Below are 14,169 nucleotides of genomic sequence, written 5' to 3' on the forward strand. Positions count from 1 at the left end.
CATACTACTGAAAATAATGAGAGAATCTAACATCTGAGGAAAAAAAAAATCTACAGATTTGACATTGAATTAACATCAACTTTTATTACTGGGGATGCTATTGCATTATTACTTGAAATACCTTCTTTGGTAAAAGCTCAAATGGATCACTTTCCATGCTTTTCCCTACCCAAATGTTAAAACATGCATTCCTTACTTTTACACCATACAGAATATCAACTCAACACAATCCTTCCTTTAAAACTGTTTACATGCTATATATACCTAAGACCATACCTATAGGATCTTCTTTTTCGGTATCTCAGATGTTTCTGCTGGGGACACACAACATCAGACATTCTCATTCAGCAGTACACACACCAGACTTTTCAAAAATTATCAGCAACACAACTGTATATTAAGAAAAACTCCACACCAATGGTTTGCCCACATCACTTGGCAATGTCCCTTTAATATTAATACACAGAGAAGTAAAATTTTTTCATAAATTTGTTCAAGTATGTGGAACATGTAAAATGCATAAGAATCAATATGGACTTCATTAATGTTATATTTATTTATTTTCCAGCTTCATACAAACTGGATGTAGAAGCATAAACATAGTACATTTCTACCATTTTCAACAAAAATATAACCAATATGTACAATTATTGTATTAAAAATACAAAAGGGATACAGACTCCACCAATGTCTTTCTAAAAGACATACAGGTACAAGTAGTATCAAAAGTATGAGGAAATCACCAGTTAATTGTACATTCTGCACTTGACATCACAGAGCGAACTGAGATTAGCAGTCCTATGGTCTACAATTACTTAATGCTTATATAACATTTGTGCAACTTGTGATAGAGCTAGGATTTTGTATTTCTATATGCACATGAGGTCCATAGCCTTGAGAATAAAACTGGCAAATAATGCATATTACATGTAAAATTACAAATGCATAATTGACAATGTGATATATAAGCAAATACACAAAAGCTATGATTACAGGAGAGAGAATTAAATAAAGCACTGACATTTGTTTGATACAGTGAAAAAACACTGCAATTTGATCTTTAAAAGTTGAAGCTATTTACGTTTATCTACTGATCAATATGATCAGCTGAGTTCAATGGAAAAAAAAAAAAAAATCCAAGACCAGCAGTTCCTCACATTTGAGTACTACTCGGATTGGCAGCCTTCACTTCTCCGGAGTCTGTGCAAAAACAACACAAAAATAGAGGGGAGGGTCATTTCAGTCATTATAGGGTTAATAGCAGCTGTGAGCAGGTGGTTGCTACACATTGGCCTTCTCTACACATGCAGTGTTCCATGAAGCCATTAACAGTTGTGACTATTTCTGCATTGCAAAGGCTGGCAAATCTAAACGTGTTATTTTTCATTACTTAAAGGCTCGTTTATCCCCTAATGCCAAAGTCCGTAGATGGAGGTTATTAGATCAGTGTTAACAGCTGACACGAGCTGTGACATCCCAACTTGCCTTCACTGCAATGTTATCCAGTTAATTTTTCTTTTAATATAACTACTATATAGTAAAAAAAAAAAAAAAATAAAAATAATATATAACTTAAAGGTGGGGTTGCCGTCTGTCTCATTAGAATGGGACACTTTCTTTTTTTGTATGCCATCCTGTATTCCGCAAGGCACAGGTAGGAGACACACAGTGTCCTCTTCCATCACCGGCCAGTTGCAAGCTCGCATTTCTGCATTTACACTAGACCCAGCTGAGGATGCCATTAATGGCTGGGGATGCCATTAACGCTAACATTTACAAACTTTTGAAGATTCCAGGGTGGGGCACGTTAAGAGTGAAGCGAGACGGTCATGGAAAGGCTGCATCCCGTAACCTCTGCCTTCCCTTCTGCCCTGCTCAGCCACGTGATAGCAATATTCTCTCCAGGAGCTCAGGCTGGCAACCCTACTTACAGGTATGGAATAATACTGTAATTACTATGCAGATGCAGTATTTGATCTCCGAAACGCAAACATACAAAATCATAACAAAGGCATTGTAAACAAGCAAATAAGCACTGCCTCCTTGAAGGATTTCAATGCATTTTTCTCTTTGTAGGTTAAAGGCCAAATGTAATTTGACAACTAGCTTATCTCATTATCCCAATGAGACTAAGTGCTAGGATTGCGATTAAAATCTAAAAGGAAGATTTAAAAAAACCCTTCCAGGCATTGGGAAGTGCAGCCAGAGTTAATCATCCTGATGTGATGATCTTGGAATTTGGAATGATACTGTGTGATGTGGCAGACAGCGACAGTGGGAGCTTGGAGATTGCTGCACTGTGCATTTCAAGCAACACAGTTTGAAAAGTGCCAGGGCGATTTCTTCACAGTATTTCACATGCAAGGGGAGAGGGGACAGAAGGGGGAGGGGCGGAGGAAGAAGCCCCATGCTGCTTTAAGGCAGGGAAGGAGGCAAATAGGTCCACCATCCTTTAACTATAGTTCCAAGGCTCCTATTCTAGGGATGTCTTCTTGTGCTCTCCTTTAAGGTGGCTCACTCTGGATCCAGAAAAGCCCCAAGTCTTAGACAGCAGAGACTTGTTCATCTTCTGCAAACACAATAGGATAAGGGAAAATAGAATTTAGTTCATACAGAACAAGACTGCTACTGAATGAAACAACCTGTACTGTGCTCATGTGTTTTCCATTTTGTTGTATTAGGCATATATTTTAAAACAATCTAAATATCTGTACATTTCAGGTCTCATGAGAAGTATTCCTTTGTAATTTTGTTCTCAAGGAAAATAAGACAATTGCTACAGCTGAGCTAGGTACAGACAATTGCTACAGTTTCCCAGGTGCAGCCTGAGGAAAACAACAGCTACTCCTAGATATCCAATAGCTTCATAAAGCCATCTTACATTTTTCCCTGAATATATCTGTGATTTATTTAAATTAAGATTGCATAAAAATTGAGTGCAGCTTTAGTCCTCATTGGTAGAAACAATTAAAATTCTCTGTCAGGGTAATTCTTAAATTTTGAGGCAATTTGATTAAGGTAGACCTCATTTTTTTCCATCATGTTCAACTGCAGAGTTCATCCTGCACATAAAACCTTAGTAACTAAGCAGCTAGGGAGAGAAGGGGAAAGTTAGCCTTCCTATCATTAAGCAAAACAAAGCATTCAAACGTGTGATTTGGGCACTGCCCCGCCTAAATTTTGAGCTAGCCCTAAAGATGCAATCCAGCTACACTTGCATTGCATAGAAAAACAGCTATCATTATTGCTGAGCTAAAGCATAAAGATACAGACACGCTTGGGCAAGCGAGGTAGCAAAAGAGTAGTGGGCTCGTTACACGAAGCAGTTGGTGTGGAAGACCCAGTGTCCACAGTAGAAGACTCAGTGTCCAGAGTTTCAGGTAGAATGTGAGTGACTATCCAAATAAACCTGACCAACGATGCTCTATGGGGCGGATGGGCAGGTATTCTATAGACCAGGATACGTTTTCGACCATTAAATAAATGGTTAGTGCCAAACATTAGGTACGCTGGAAACTTTCAGGGCAGCCAGGGCTGTACCTGGTGAACACAGGCACCTCCCAGAGAAGTTGTCTAAGCCAACTGCTTGGTTGTCCAAGATTCAGGTGGACCTACGTTCCAAATTTTAAATTATATTTAGGATGAACTGAATTCCTCCCCTTCCAAAAAGTTAACAAATAGCAAGTTTTGAAAGATGGAAGAGAGCTCAAATTATGGCAAGAATTTCTATGGCAGAACACATTTGCCTAATTTGCTTTGTGTCTGTGAAAGCATTGACCATTTTTGCATGCAGCACACTCAAAATCTAACAATTAGAAATTTACCATCTTCCTCTGTGGAAAACCCTTGAGACGGATAGTGAGCAAGACGTGGATCTGACTCATTTGGTTTATGCCACTGAGGTTTGTTCACAGGCCTGCTAGTTGAAAGGCCATGCGACTGCTGCTGCGGAGTTGATGTCCCATGTGTCTCGCATGTCCGTGCCACCATTCTAGACCTCTGAAGTGCTATGTTGTAATCTGGAGGCTTTCTGGTTGGATGGGAACCACCTTCTGCAAACTCAGCAATAGGTATTCCTACATAACCAGGAGGAGTTGGAGGTGGTTCCCGATATCGACCCTCTTTTCGTGCTGCAGGAAAAGCAACAGATTATTATAAGAGATAGTAACAAGAAAACTGCTCAAAGGAAAATAAACAGTGAAAGTTAAATAAACATCAATGAACTCAACATCCCAGGAGGAGAAAATCTGAAGGACAAAAGTTAACTACCATATAGTAGACAATAAACCATGCAAGAAAGTATAGAATATACTACCTACACAGGATATAGCTATTCTTCCAGTAGTGAAGCATTACTCTAATAAAATTCACTAAATTACATGGGGATTTTGTTCAAACTTAGCAATTGTATAGAATAAAATGTGCACTGATCAAAGTAACGTGGAAGACTCAAGAGTCCACAGAAGTGGCAACCACCAGGAATATTGGCATCTCCCCAAAAGCACGACTATTCTTCTTAATCCTGAAGATGGGCTTTGTACCTAAGAGCTCATCTCTTTTGTTTTTAGTATCTTGCGGGCGTGGGAAAAAGCACCTGATACATTATTTCTCCCTACAAATCTTACTACTTAATGAGACACAAACTACAATTCCAAAAGGTAAGGAAGAGAAGTGGGCTTCATCTTCATGCTTTCTGCATGCATTACTGCCCACTGCTCTTACAGTTGTATTATCTGCAAAATTAAAACTTGAAAGTATGCCTGTAAGAACAATGATTGAATATGATTTTATATAGGAGATGGAAAGACCACCACCTAGTTTGTGGATCTCATTGAGGTGCAACTGTTTACCTGAACAAGACTTAACTCTGGGCATACTTAGAAGTTCTCTCTTGCAGAGAACTTCAAGGGAGGAAACAGCAATTAAGAATTTCAAGCATCTGCAGGAAACACAGCAGATAGGCATGACTATTTTGGAGTTATGTACTTAAAGAACTCAGCTGGGGCTTTGATACTGAACAATTTTCGTGTCTAGCCCTTTAACACATGACCACTTAACCTACAGTACAAAGGCAAACACAGCAGAAAAAAACACTGACACAGACAATTTACTCTCCACAGCTTGTCATACTCTGTATATTCTTGCACAAGTGGTGATGACATCACCACCCTGCATCATGCAGCATGGAATTGACTGAAACGGCAGTACAAGCTTAAAATGGATTGGTGGTACTTGGATGTGAGTTTTTATAGACTAAAAATAAAGTCTTGGTATTATAACAAAACAGAATAGTTTCCAATAGAATCTACGTATTTTTCTTGGACAAATTGTTTTCACTGAGCAAAGCAGCATGAAGAAGTTTCTGAGAAATTTTATTCAAAGATTTCTGAAAAGTAACTTTGATGCAGAAGAAATTCTGTAGAAAATTTCTGTTGAAATACTGCAAGAGATCAATGCCTATTCAGTGCAAAAGAACCATGTAAAATAGTGGCTTCTGTTGGACAATGATATGCAGAGTTACATCTGCAGGATAATTAGTTAATAGTACTGACATGTATGGAAGTGTGTGGCTTGAATTTTCATCTTTCACGTTCTCTCAAGTCTCTAAAAATGTAGTGGAAAGCACTGCCTTGACAGGTAAGTTTGGACATGCTTGTTCCATATTCTGGTGGAAACCAAGGGCATCAAAGAGTAAAATTAGAGCGCAGCATGAATCAGACCCTGGAGCCCTGAACTGAATAGCTTCCTCCTCTTCATAGTTCAGGGATTCAGATCTGCACCCAAGCTTTGAGGCAATGGGCCACTGCTAAGCAATATACTTGGGCAGAAAATGGAAAAACAGTTTATCACAGTGGTCTCATCATGACCTCAATGTGGCAGACTTTTTCAGCTGTGTCAGTGCAAAATGGCTTTTGAATAGTTCTTCATATTAACTTGAAGAAAGGCAAAGTGAAGGGGAATGAAAGGAATGAAAGAGGCAAAACTGCAGAGGTCTTGGATGGCCCAAGGACTGGGATGCGTAGAAAGAACAGTATGAGAAAAATGTTAAGCACTGCCAAAGACACCTTCATATTAATTTATATATTATCTGATCTTTCTTTTGTTGAATGATTATAAATGCATTTCAGCTCTGATTTCTTAGGAACCTCTTCAGTTTCAGCAGTCCAAAGAAACATCTCAGTTGGTATTTAAGCACAAAGTGATCCCATTTTCAGAAGTAAGGAACATTCACAATTATCAGACAAGTCATACAGATGTATAAAGTAAAAAGCTTCTAAAAAAATCAGGCCACATTTATTAAGATATCTAAATATAGAATGTGGAGCCTTACTGTGAAGAGAAATTCACATTTCAGAACAGACACCTAAATACATCAACCTCTCGAAACACTGTCCAGCAGTTGAGCTAGTTTTTTTGATGTATGGCAGGCTCTCTTGAAACACAAAGGTACTGCCAGAACTGAGAATCAACAATAAGAGATATTTTCTCTAGCAATAAATGCACAGTTAAAGGGGAAAATTTGAGAGACTGCAAAATATTCAGTTTTGCTTTAAAAATAAAAAAATCAAACCAGACAGAAGAAATGCAGTTTTAGAGCAATACGAAGAACCACGAGCAAATGAACTAGAATACTTCATGGTAAACAAAACTTAACTTACCAATAAGCCCCTTTGTACTACTTGATGATACTGCTATATGAGTGGGCACGGGAGCTGGCTTTGACTCCTCTGCTGGTACAGATGTTATGCTACTGGTTTCAGCTTCAATCGAAACATCCTTCCCACCCCTCCGCTTTATGGTACCTGTATCACCTTCCGAGTCCTCTCCCCAGTAGCCCGTTGAGGATGCCCAGCTTGCTCTGGACTGTGCTTGATCAAGGCCTTCCCTACCTTGACTTTGCCTGCCATACTTTGTGCCATGATCGGGGAACATCAGCTGGTCCACGTGACTGCCCGAGGCCCACAGTCCTGCCCCATCGCCTGAACTATCGAAATGAGCATGTCCAAAAGGCAGAGTCTCCCAGCTTCTCTGGTGCTGTATGGTTTGTATGTTGTCATGAGAACCACTCGAACAAGAAGTCCAGCTACCACGGCCACTGTCAGCTGCATCGAGCGAAGCTCTGTCCCCCTGATCCTGTGACAGTTCTTCTGTACTAGGAGAAGAAAGCACAGTTGCTCCAGCATACAGGCCTCTGCTCTCTGACAGTGGTGCATATGAGCTAGATGCACATTGAAGAGGGGGGGGAAAAAAAAAATCCAGCGTTGGAATTGGAGATCATTTACAAGACACATGAAGAATTCAACAGTCAAGAGAAAAGCGTATTGGGGGACTGGACTAGATGACCTTTAAAAGGTCCCTTCCAACACAAACCATTCTATGATTCTATGATTGAAGGTTTTGATGCAATTTATATTAAGTATTATTTGCATTAATGACTAATTCAATTCTGAGAATAGAACACTTTCCTTTCAGGCTCATCCTCAATAAAACGGGGGGGAGGGGGAAGTTACTGGATAGATATCCTGACAAAACTTAACACTTCAGTGGACCCATTTCAAAAGGTAAAATCTTAATTTTGCAGCAGCCCTTTAAGACAAGGCAAACCACATTGACATATATGAAGGGGAATAGACTGACAGACAGGGTTTCTACTGCATTTCCAGCCATGCAAAGCAAAGGATCAAAAGTTAGAAACAGAGTTTTAGCAGGAGATGGCTGATATTCAGGTTTAGGTTTCAGCTTTTCAGATTTTTTTCTGCTTAGGAAACTCTGAAAGCCAACCCTTCAACATTTCCTGCAAATGGAAATGTATTTTAACCTTAATTTTGGAGACATGCTACTTTGTAGAGCAAGTATGTTCTCCATAGCCTTTCAGCGATTAAGTAAGCCTGACACTATCACTTATATAGCAGCAGAAAAAACGGACAAAGTGTCAATTTTGTTTAGCAGCTATCCAGGCTCCTGGGATTTGTCCTTCCAGGGCAGCTTCCTATGCAGACTGGAACCCTCCCTTCCAAATATTTAAGACATCTGATTAAAGAGTTTGCATAGCCTGGGATTCCCAAAGCTGAAGTACACCGGTTTTGGAACAGGCTTGCCACCCACAGACCCTGGAGGATTAAAAACCCTGAAACCATTCAGAGGACTGAAGCATCCAAATAACAGCTCAGAAAAGTAAGTGGAGACTAAATAGGAGCCAGAGCTCCAATTATTTTCAGACCAAGGCTCACTGCTAGAGATTTAGAGAACTCCTCACAGCGCTAGCTTCCCCATCATTACAGAATTTAATTACCTAGAAAACTACCTAGAAAACCAGCAGCCTAATGTGAATTTTAGCTTCCAATTATTGTTGACTAGAAGAGATATTTGGGGTAAAATATTTTTGAGTTAGATAAATATGCACTTTTCTATGAAACAGACTGGAAAATTACTAGCTATTTCTGTTCTCAGCTTGATCACTGAATAACTGTATGAATAATTTCTCATCTAATTCAGTTAATTCCCCATCTAGAACACAGGCTAGGATACTAGTCTGCCATAAAAAGGATAATCTATAGCACTACTAAATGCTCAGATGATAAGGTCTACTGAGGTAAAGTCTAACTGCTGTAGACCTCATCACACACTCAGGAGTGCAAAACTTTTTCTTGTCAGAAAATGGAGGACTATCACAAAACGCAGCATTGAGATAGTAGTTTTTAAGAGCAGGGGAGAAAAAAATATTTGAGAGAGATACAGCGAAAGTTACATGAACAAATATACATATACATGCCACATACACATTATATGAAAGTGTAATGTAAGTAAGCACAAATAAAATTCCTACCCTAAGCTGTATTGATCTGGTTCAATCACAATTCTTCTATCAATCCTTCCCACACCAAGATTTGTCTCCACGATGCTGACAGAATGTCTCTGTCTCCTCTCATCATGCAGGGAGACTGGCATAGAGTCAAAAGAGGAATTGCTGACAATACTAGATCTGGAAGAAATTTCGCTGTGACCAGAATCTGAAAAGTTATCCACCGTGCCGCTAGGAGCCAAAGTATAGCCTGCAAAGGGAACGTCACGTTAATCAGACTCTCTGAGAAGCCTGCTCAGTTATTGCCAGGCAGCTGGCAATACTGCTTCCATAGTAAATCAAAACTACAACTACATTTACACAGAAGCAGCACTGCAAAAGATAAAGATACATAGCAGAACTGTGTAACAGCGTGTATTCTGTCTCTTAATAAAAGGTTTAAGATTGTGGGAACATGCACTACTCATTTAGAAAGCAACTGCTCACCTTCCTTCTTCTCTGCCCTTCTCCCCCAAATTATTTTCAAATGCATCATCACACTTGTATCCCCGCATTACAAAATCTCCCTTCTCAAAAAACTGCCTGTACATAAACACTATCTTCAAGATTGGAATGAAAGAGATGTCCTGGACAAGATTACTGCTTAAAGTAATCCAAGTTACCCTCTCACACAGTTTTTCTGTTCTGCAAAGCTACACTTCAGAGATGAACAGCAGATACAACATGAAGCCCAGATGTCTGGGCTGACTGCTTATTACATATCTTGGCTGTGAGGGGGCCAGATTTTCAAGCTTTCCTTGTGGTACTTGGCTAACTAATTACATTCCAAATAGCATATATTACCAGAATTATACTGTAGTTTGGAGGTAGCACTGACAGCCAGACTGAGATAAAATCTGCAAACCATGTCACAGAGGCAAATTCAACTTTTGTTTTAGTATTAAAGTTGTGCTGAATGCTCTTGCCAGCTAAGATAAAGATCATTAAACAACATACATCCACAAGTAACTGCAGTTTTCATTTTTTGCTTTCAGTCTACTCGTAAGTGTCAAGATGACTTCAACTGATCTATCCCAATTCACTTGCTGAGAACATGGCATTAGTGCTGCCATTTTTGTCTGAAAGAACATACCATTTTTGTCTGAAAGAACATACCATTAGCTTCATGTCACCATCAAACCAAGGTGTTTTTTTTTTTTTAATTTATAATCATGTTTATAATTTGCTTTTTGCAAAAATAAAGTACTTTTCCCACTATAAGCCAAGTACAGAATCCCAATTCCTTTTTCAAGAAATGCACAGGCCTGACCATATTTATATAAATGGACTCTTTGCTAATGTAGTATTTAGGAGAAATCATGATGATAGCTTACAAGGACTTGAGGTGATAATCTAAGTCTTCTCTACATAACATCCTCCTCCATCTGACCTCAGTAAATATCACTTCAACAGAGATTTTGAATAGGCATTTGTACTTTCTTGCCATATTCATCTCTCCCCTTTTCAGATCTCTCCTCATCCAGTTGGACTTATTTTTTCCCCTTTTGTTTCCATGAGCCCCACCTATCCCAGAGGTCCTTGGTGAATTGTTATTCTTGTTACTGTTCTCGCTTCCAAGAGGAGAGGAAGAACTGGTTAGGTCCATTTGTCTGGAGCCATAAGGCCTCAACTGATCAGCACTGCCACCTACCACATTAAGAAAAGGGCTTAGCTATCCATTTGATAAGAAAGTAGAAGTGATACTCACCTAAGTTTCAAATCCTTACCATCCCTGTGCAGTTTAGGGAAAATTATTGCTATAGGGAAGTCTCCAACACATTCATCCCTTTAGCATTCTGAACTTCTACTATGGGGACTCAACCCCAATATATATATTTTACCATAATGTTATATTATGTAACTGTTAAACTGAACTTTCATGATATTCTGAAAAGAGAATAACTTAGAGAATAACTTGTATCTGCAATACAACTAGGCTATCATACTTCTAAAGGGATTTTTTTTTGTTTAAGCTACAGAAAAATGCCTCTGTTCTCTGTTACGTCAATTCATAACTAGAACAAGTACAATGAAAAAACAAACAGGCTTAAAAAAAAAAAATCCCTTTAAAGTCCTAAATTCACGTGAAAAAAAACCTCTATGAAGTCACTTAAAAAGAACTCAGTCAAGAAAGCTCCAATGTGTAATACCATTCCTCAAATATACATATACACTGTTTGAATAATCAGGCTCCTAGTAAAACATTATGTATTAGTGATTTGAATCCAAAATATCTTAAGCCTCCCTGTCATACATAGGTCACATCCCATCCAGATGCATGACACAGCAAATAACTCCTCTAATAGGCTGATGTGCTCAATGCTGTACAAAGATTCTAAATTTCAATCTGCACATCTTTCCATGGCAGGAAACGCTGATGATGGGAATATTTTTGTCAGAAGCAGCTGCAGCGAGAGTGACCTACTGCATCAAATCCTGTATCAGATCAGGCTATCTTTCCTGGCTTTTGCTAACCAGAGGGCTTTCAGGTATCCCTGAAATCAGGTTCCCAGGTACCCTTTCATGTATCCCACTCTGCACTACATTTCCTGCCTTCTTGCTGACCATGTGTGACAGAAATAGGAGCAGCAGTAGTTTATCCCAAGTGTCCAAATTCTCTCTCAGAAGTTTCCAAAGTCTATGAGCTTCAGGAGACAGGATGAGTAATATTGCACATCTAATACCTTTCCTTGGAGAGCTCTGTGGTGAAGTGGGAGGAGAAGACAGCTGTGAAGATGCACTTGAGACTGTGTCTTCAGATTGTTTCTTGTGACGATCCAAACTTCCTTCTTCAGATAATGAAAGAATCTTCTTTAAAGCTTGCGGGGAGTTAATGCCTTTAAATAAGAATTAATGTAGGCAGATGTAAAGTCCAGTATAAACACATCTTTCTGTTTCACAATGCATTTATAGAGCATACAAAACCTAAATTTTTTTTCCTGTATATTTGTGAGTTTCTGACACCAGGTTAAATGAAGCAAAATGTTTAAACCTACTCCTGTTTAAAATATAGCGCTTTATTTCTGCATAGTAGTGCAGCCAGTCTTTCATTCTGACCACCTGAAATAAATACTTTGTCACAGAAAACACAATGCAGATTTGGTGTTGCAGAATACTGCCTATACAATATATAAATCAAGGATATGCATAGTAATGGTTACTGAGAAACTTGAACTAAAATTATGTTGAATACTAACACACACAAATCTCACTGGTTAGTAAAGGTTTATATAGTAAGAATTGAAACTGTTCTCCTGTTTCTTTTGTATTCAGAGTAGCCTTCAAGGTCAAAGAAAGCTGGAAAGAAGATTAATAAGATTAGGCTTACAAAACAAGGCCATCCCGCAGCTGCCTTTCTCCCTTTCATTTTTGAGAACCATCTCTGCACCAGCTTATTTTGGGAAACTGAAGAGTAAAAACATCCTGAAGATGATACACGATGTAAAGATCTAGGGCATCAAGAATTGCTTTTTTCAGGCAACGTGTATCCAGCTTTCTCTTCCCCTCCTCTCAAAAATCCACCCTGGGACAGTCTTAAAAGTGAGACTGAGCTTCTCTGACAGTTTTGCCCATGTTTGTGGTAGAGGTTATTTTCAAGCGTTCTACAGAATTTATCTTTGATCTGTTGGATCACAATGCTGCTATCAATAGTTTACAGCTGCTTCACCAACATAACCTAATCAGTTTTCAGAAACTTTCCCACCATGAGCAAAAACACAGTCTACGGTGCTTTAAAGTCCTTCTAAGATTAAAATTTAATGGTAAAATCAACAAGAACTAGATTAATATTGAATTGTTTCTTGCTCATTTTGCTATTTCTGTTTCACTAGCAGCCTAAGCAGTGCACAAGTAAAACTAATAAAAAGTAAAATCAGAATTAAGCTCTTGTGACATTACCATCATGCAATAGGAGGTGCCATTTATGCTACATATACTTATTAGGAATATTACCATACTTTAAGTGATATGTAAGAAGTTCTTTAATAATGCATATATGTTATGTGCACATGCTGGGACACAGATTCGGAAATCAGATTGGAAGAAATTCCTATAGTCCGGCATCTTTCTGAGCGACCTGCAGGCAGGATCAACTGAATAACAACAATAAAAAAGCACTAGGGAGTAGAAGCCAAAGGAACAATTCTCAACGTGAAACTTCAGGCCTACATTTCTAACAGGACTATCAGTTTGAGCAGGCCTGAATTTCACATTAAATGTTCAACTTTTGAAAAAACACCAAAACTTCTGAGGCATCTCAGATGGGTCACTCAAAAACTCCAACTCACTAATCCCTTTGGAAAAGTTAAGCCAAGATTCCAGGGCAGATAGTCAGAAACATTCATTCTTTCCAGCTGCTAGTAACAGGTAAATACTTATGCTGATTAAATTGACAGGATGCTTTCCTAGATTTCCTTCTTTCCAGTTCTAGAGAAGAGAATTATGCACACACACTGCATGAACTGGCATAACCTGCATATAATGCTACCAAAAATAAATGTCTGAATCTTGTTTGATTAAAAATGTCTCCCTGACATAAGCAAACAAACTTCAGAGTGTTAAACCGAACACTTCATTGTTCCACTTACCAAATGGTGGGAGGTCTTTGACTGGCACTTTCTTGCGAGAGGGATAAAGAGATACAGCAGGGACCTGCAATGCTTGGTTTACTTTATGTTGCTGCTGCTGCTGCACTTTCTGCTGGATGCCTGCCCGGGGAGCCACCGGTGACGTTTCAGATTTTCCAGATCGCTTGTCTCCTGTATTCTTTGGCACTTTGCAAGAAACGGGAGAAAGCACAGAATGACTACTAGCTAAAAATATTGTGGGAGTTTTAATCTGAGCAGTGCAAAGCCCTCCAATTAATAATTAAAAGATGCTCAAATACTTGTACAGTTAATGCACTAGGATACCTTTAGAGAGAAAAGATGAAGAGGAAAAGAGGGGGAGATTTAACTCCATTTAAAATATGTACATTATCAAAGGACATTAACTCTCTTTCTCAAAATAAAACTCTCATAAACGACTATTGTTATAGTTATCAAAAACATGACCAGAAGTTATACTGGGCTATCATAAGGACTACAATTAGTTTAGAATGGATATATATTTTCTATTTTTTGCTACCCTGAAGGAAGGGAAGGGCATAAGATACAGCATTCCCTCAAATCAAAATGAAACTGATATCCAGCATAAGGTCCCCCTCTGCAGCAGCCAGGTACAGCCCTCCAGGTGTCTCTGAAACTCCTGGACATAAGGAAATCCCCTTTTCCCTCTCAAGGCCAAGATATCCAAGATGACCAATCTTATTCACACCAATAACCTGAGTA

The 14,169-nt window shown here is 38.9% G+C and overlaps 1 protein-coding gene across 2 annotated transcripts in view; it reads right to left on the reverse strand.

The window, feature by feature from the left end:
• Window positions 1–425: 425 nt before the first annotated feature.
• RAPGEF2 (Rap guanine nucleotide exchange factor (GEF) 2) overlaps window positions 426–14,169 on the reverse strand; it is a 130,504-nt gene continuing 116,760 nt past the window's right edge. For both annotated transcript variants that reach the window (XM_009582283.1, XM_009582284.1), the window contains 6 exons: window positions 13,429–13,614; window positions 11,527–11,679; window positions 8,828–9,053; window positions 6,660–7,219; window positions 3,825–4,130; window positions 426–2,569 (listed from right to left, as the gene is read on the reverse strand). In XM_009582283.1, coding sequence (XP_009580578.1) covers window positions 2,544–2,569; window positions 3,825–4,130; window positions 6,660–7,219; window positions 8,828–9,053; window positions 11,527–11,679; window positions 13,429–13,614 — 1,457 coding nt within the window. In that variant the 3' untranslated portion in view covers window positions 426–2,543. The remainder of the gene's footprint in view (window positions 2,570–3,824; window positions 4,131–6,659; window positions 7,220–8,827; window positions 9,054–11,526; window positions 11,680–13,428; window positions 13,615–14,169) is intronic.

The sequence above is a fragment of the Fulmarus glacialis genome, unplaced genomic scaffold (assembly GCF_000690835.1).
Source record: "Fulmarus glacialis isolate BGI_N327 unplaced genomic scaffold, ASM69083v1 scaffold197, whole genome shotgun sequence".
NCBI lineage: Eukaryota > Metazoa > Chordata > Aves > Procellariiformes > Procellariidae > Fulmarus > Fulmarus glacialis.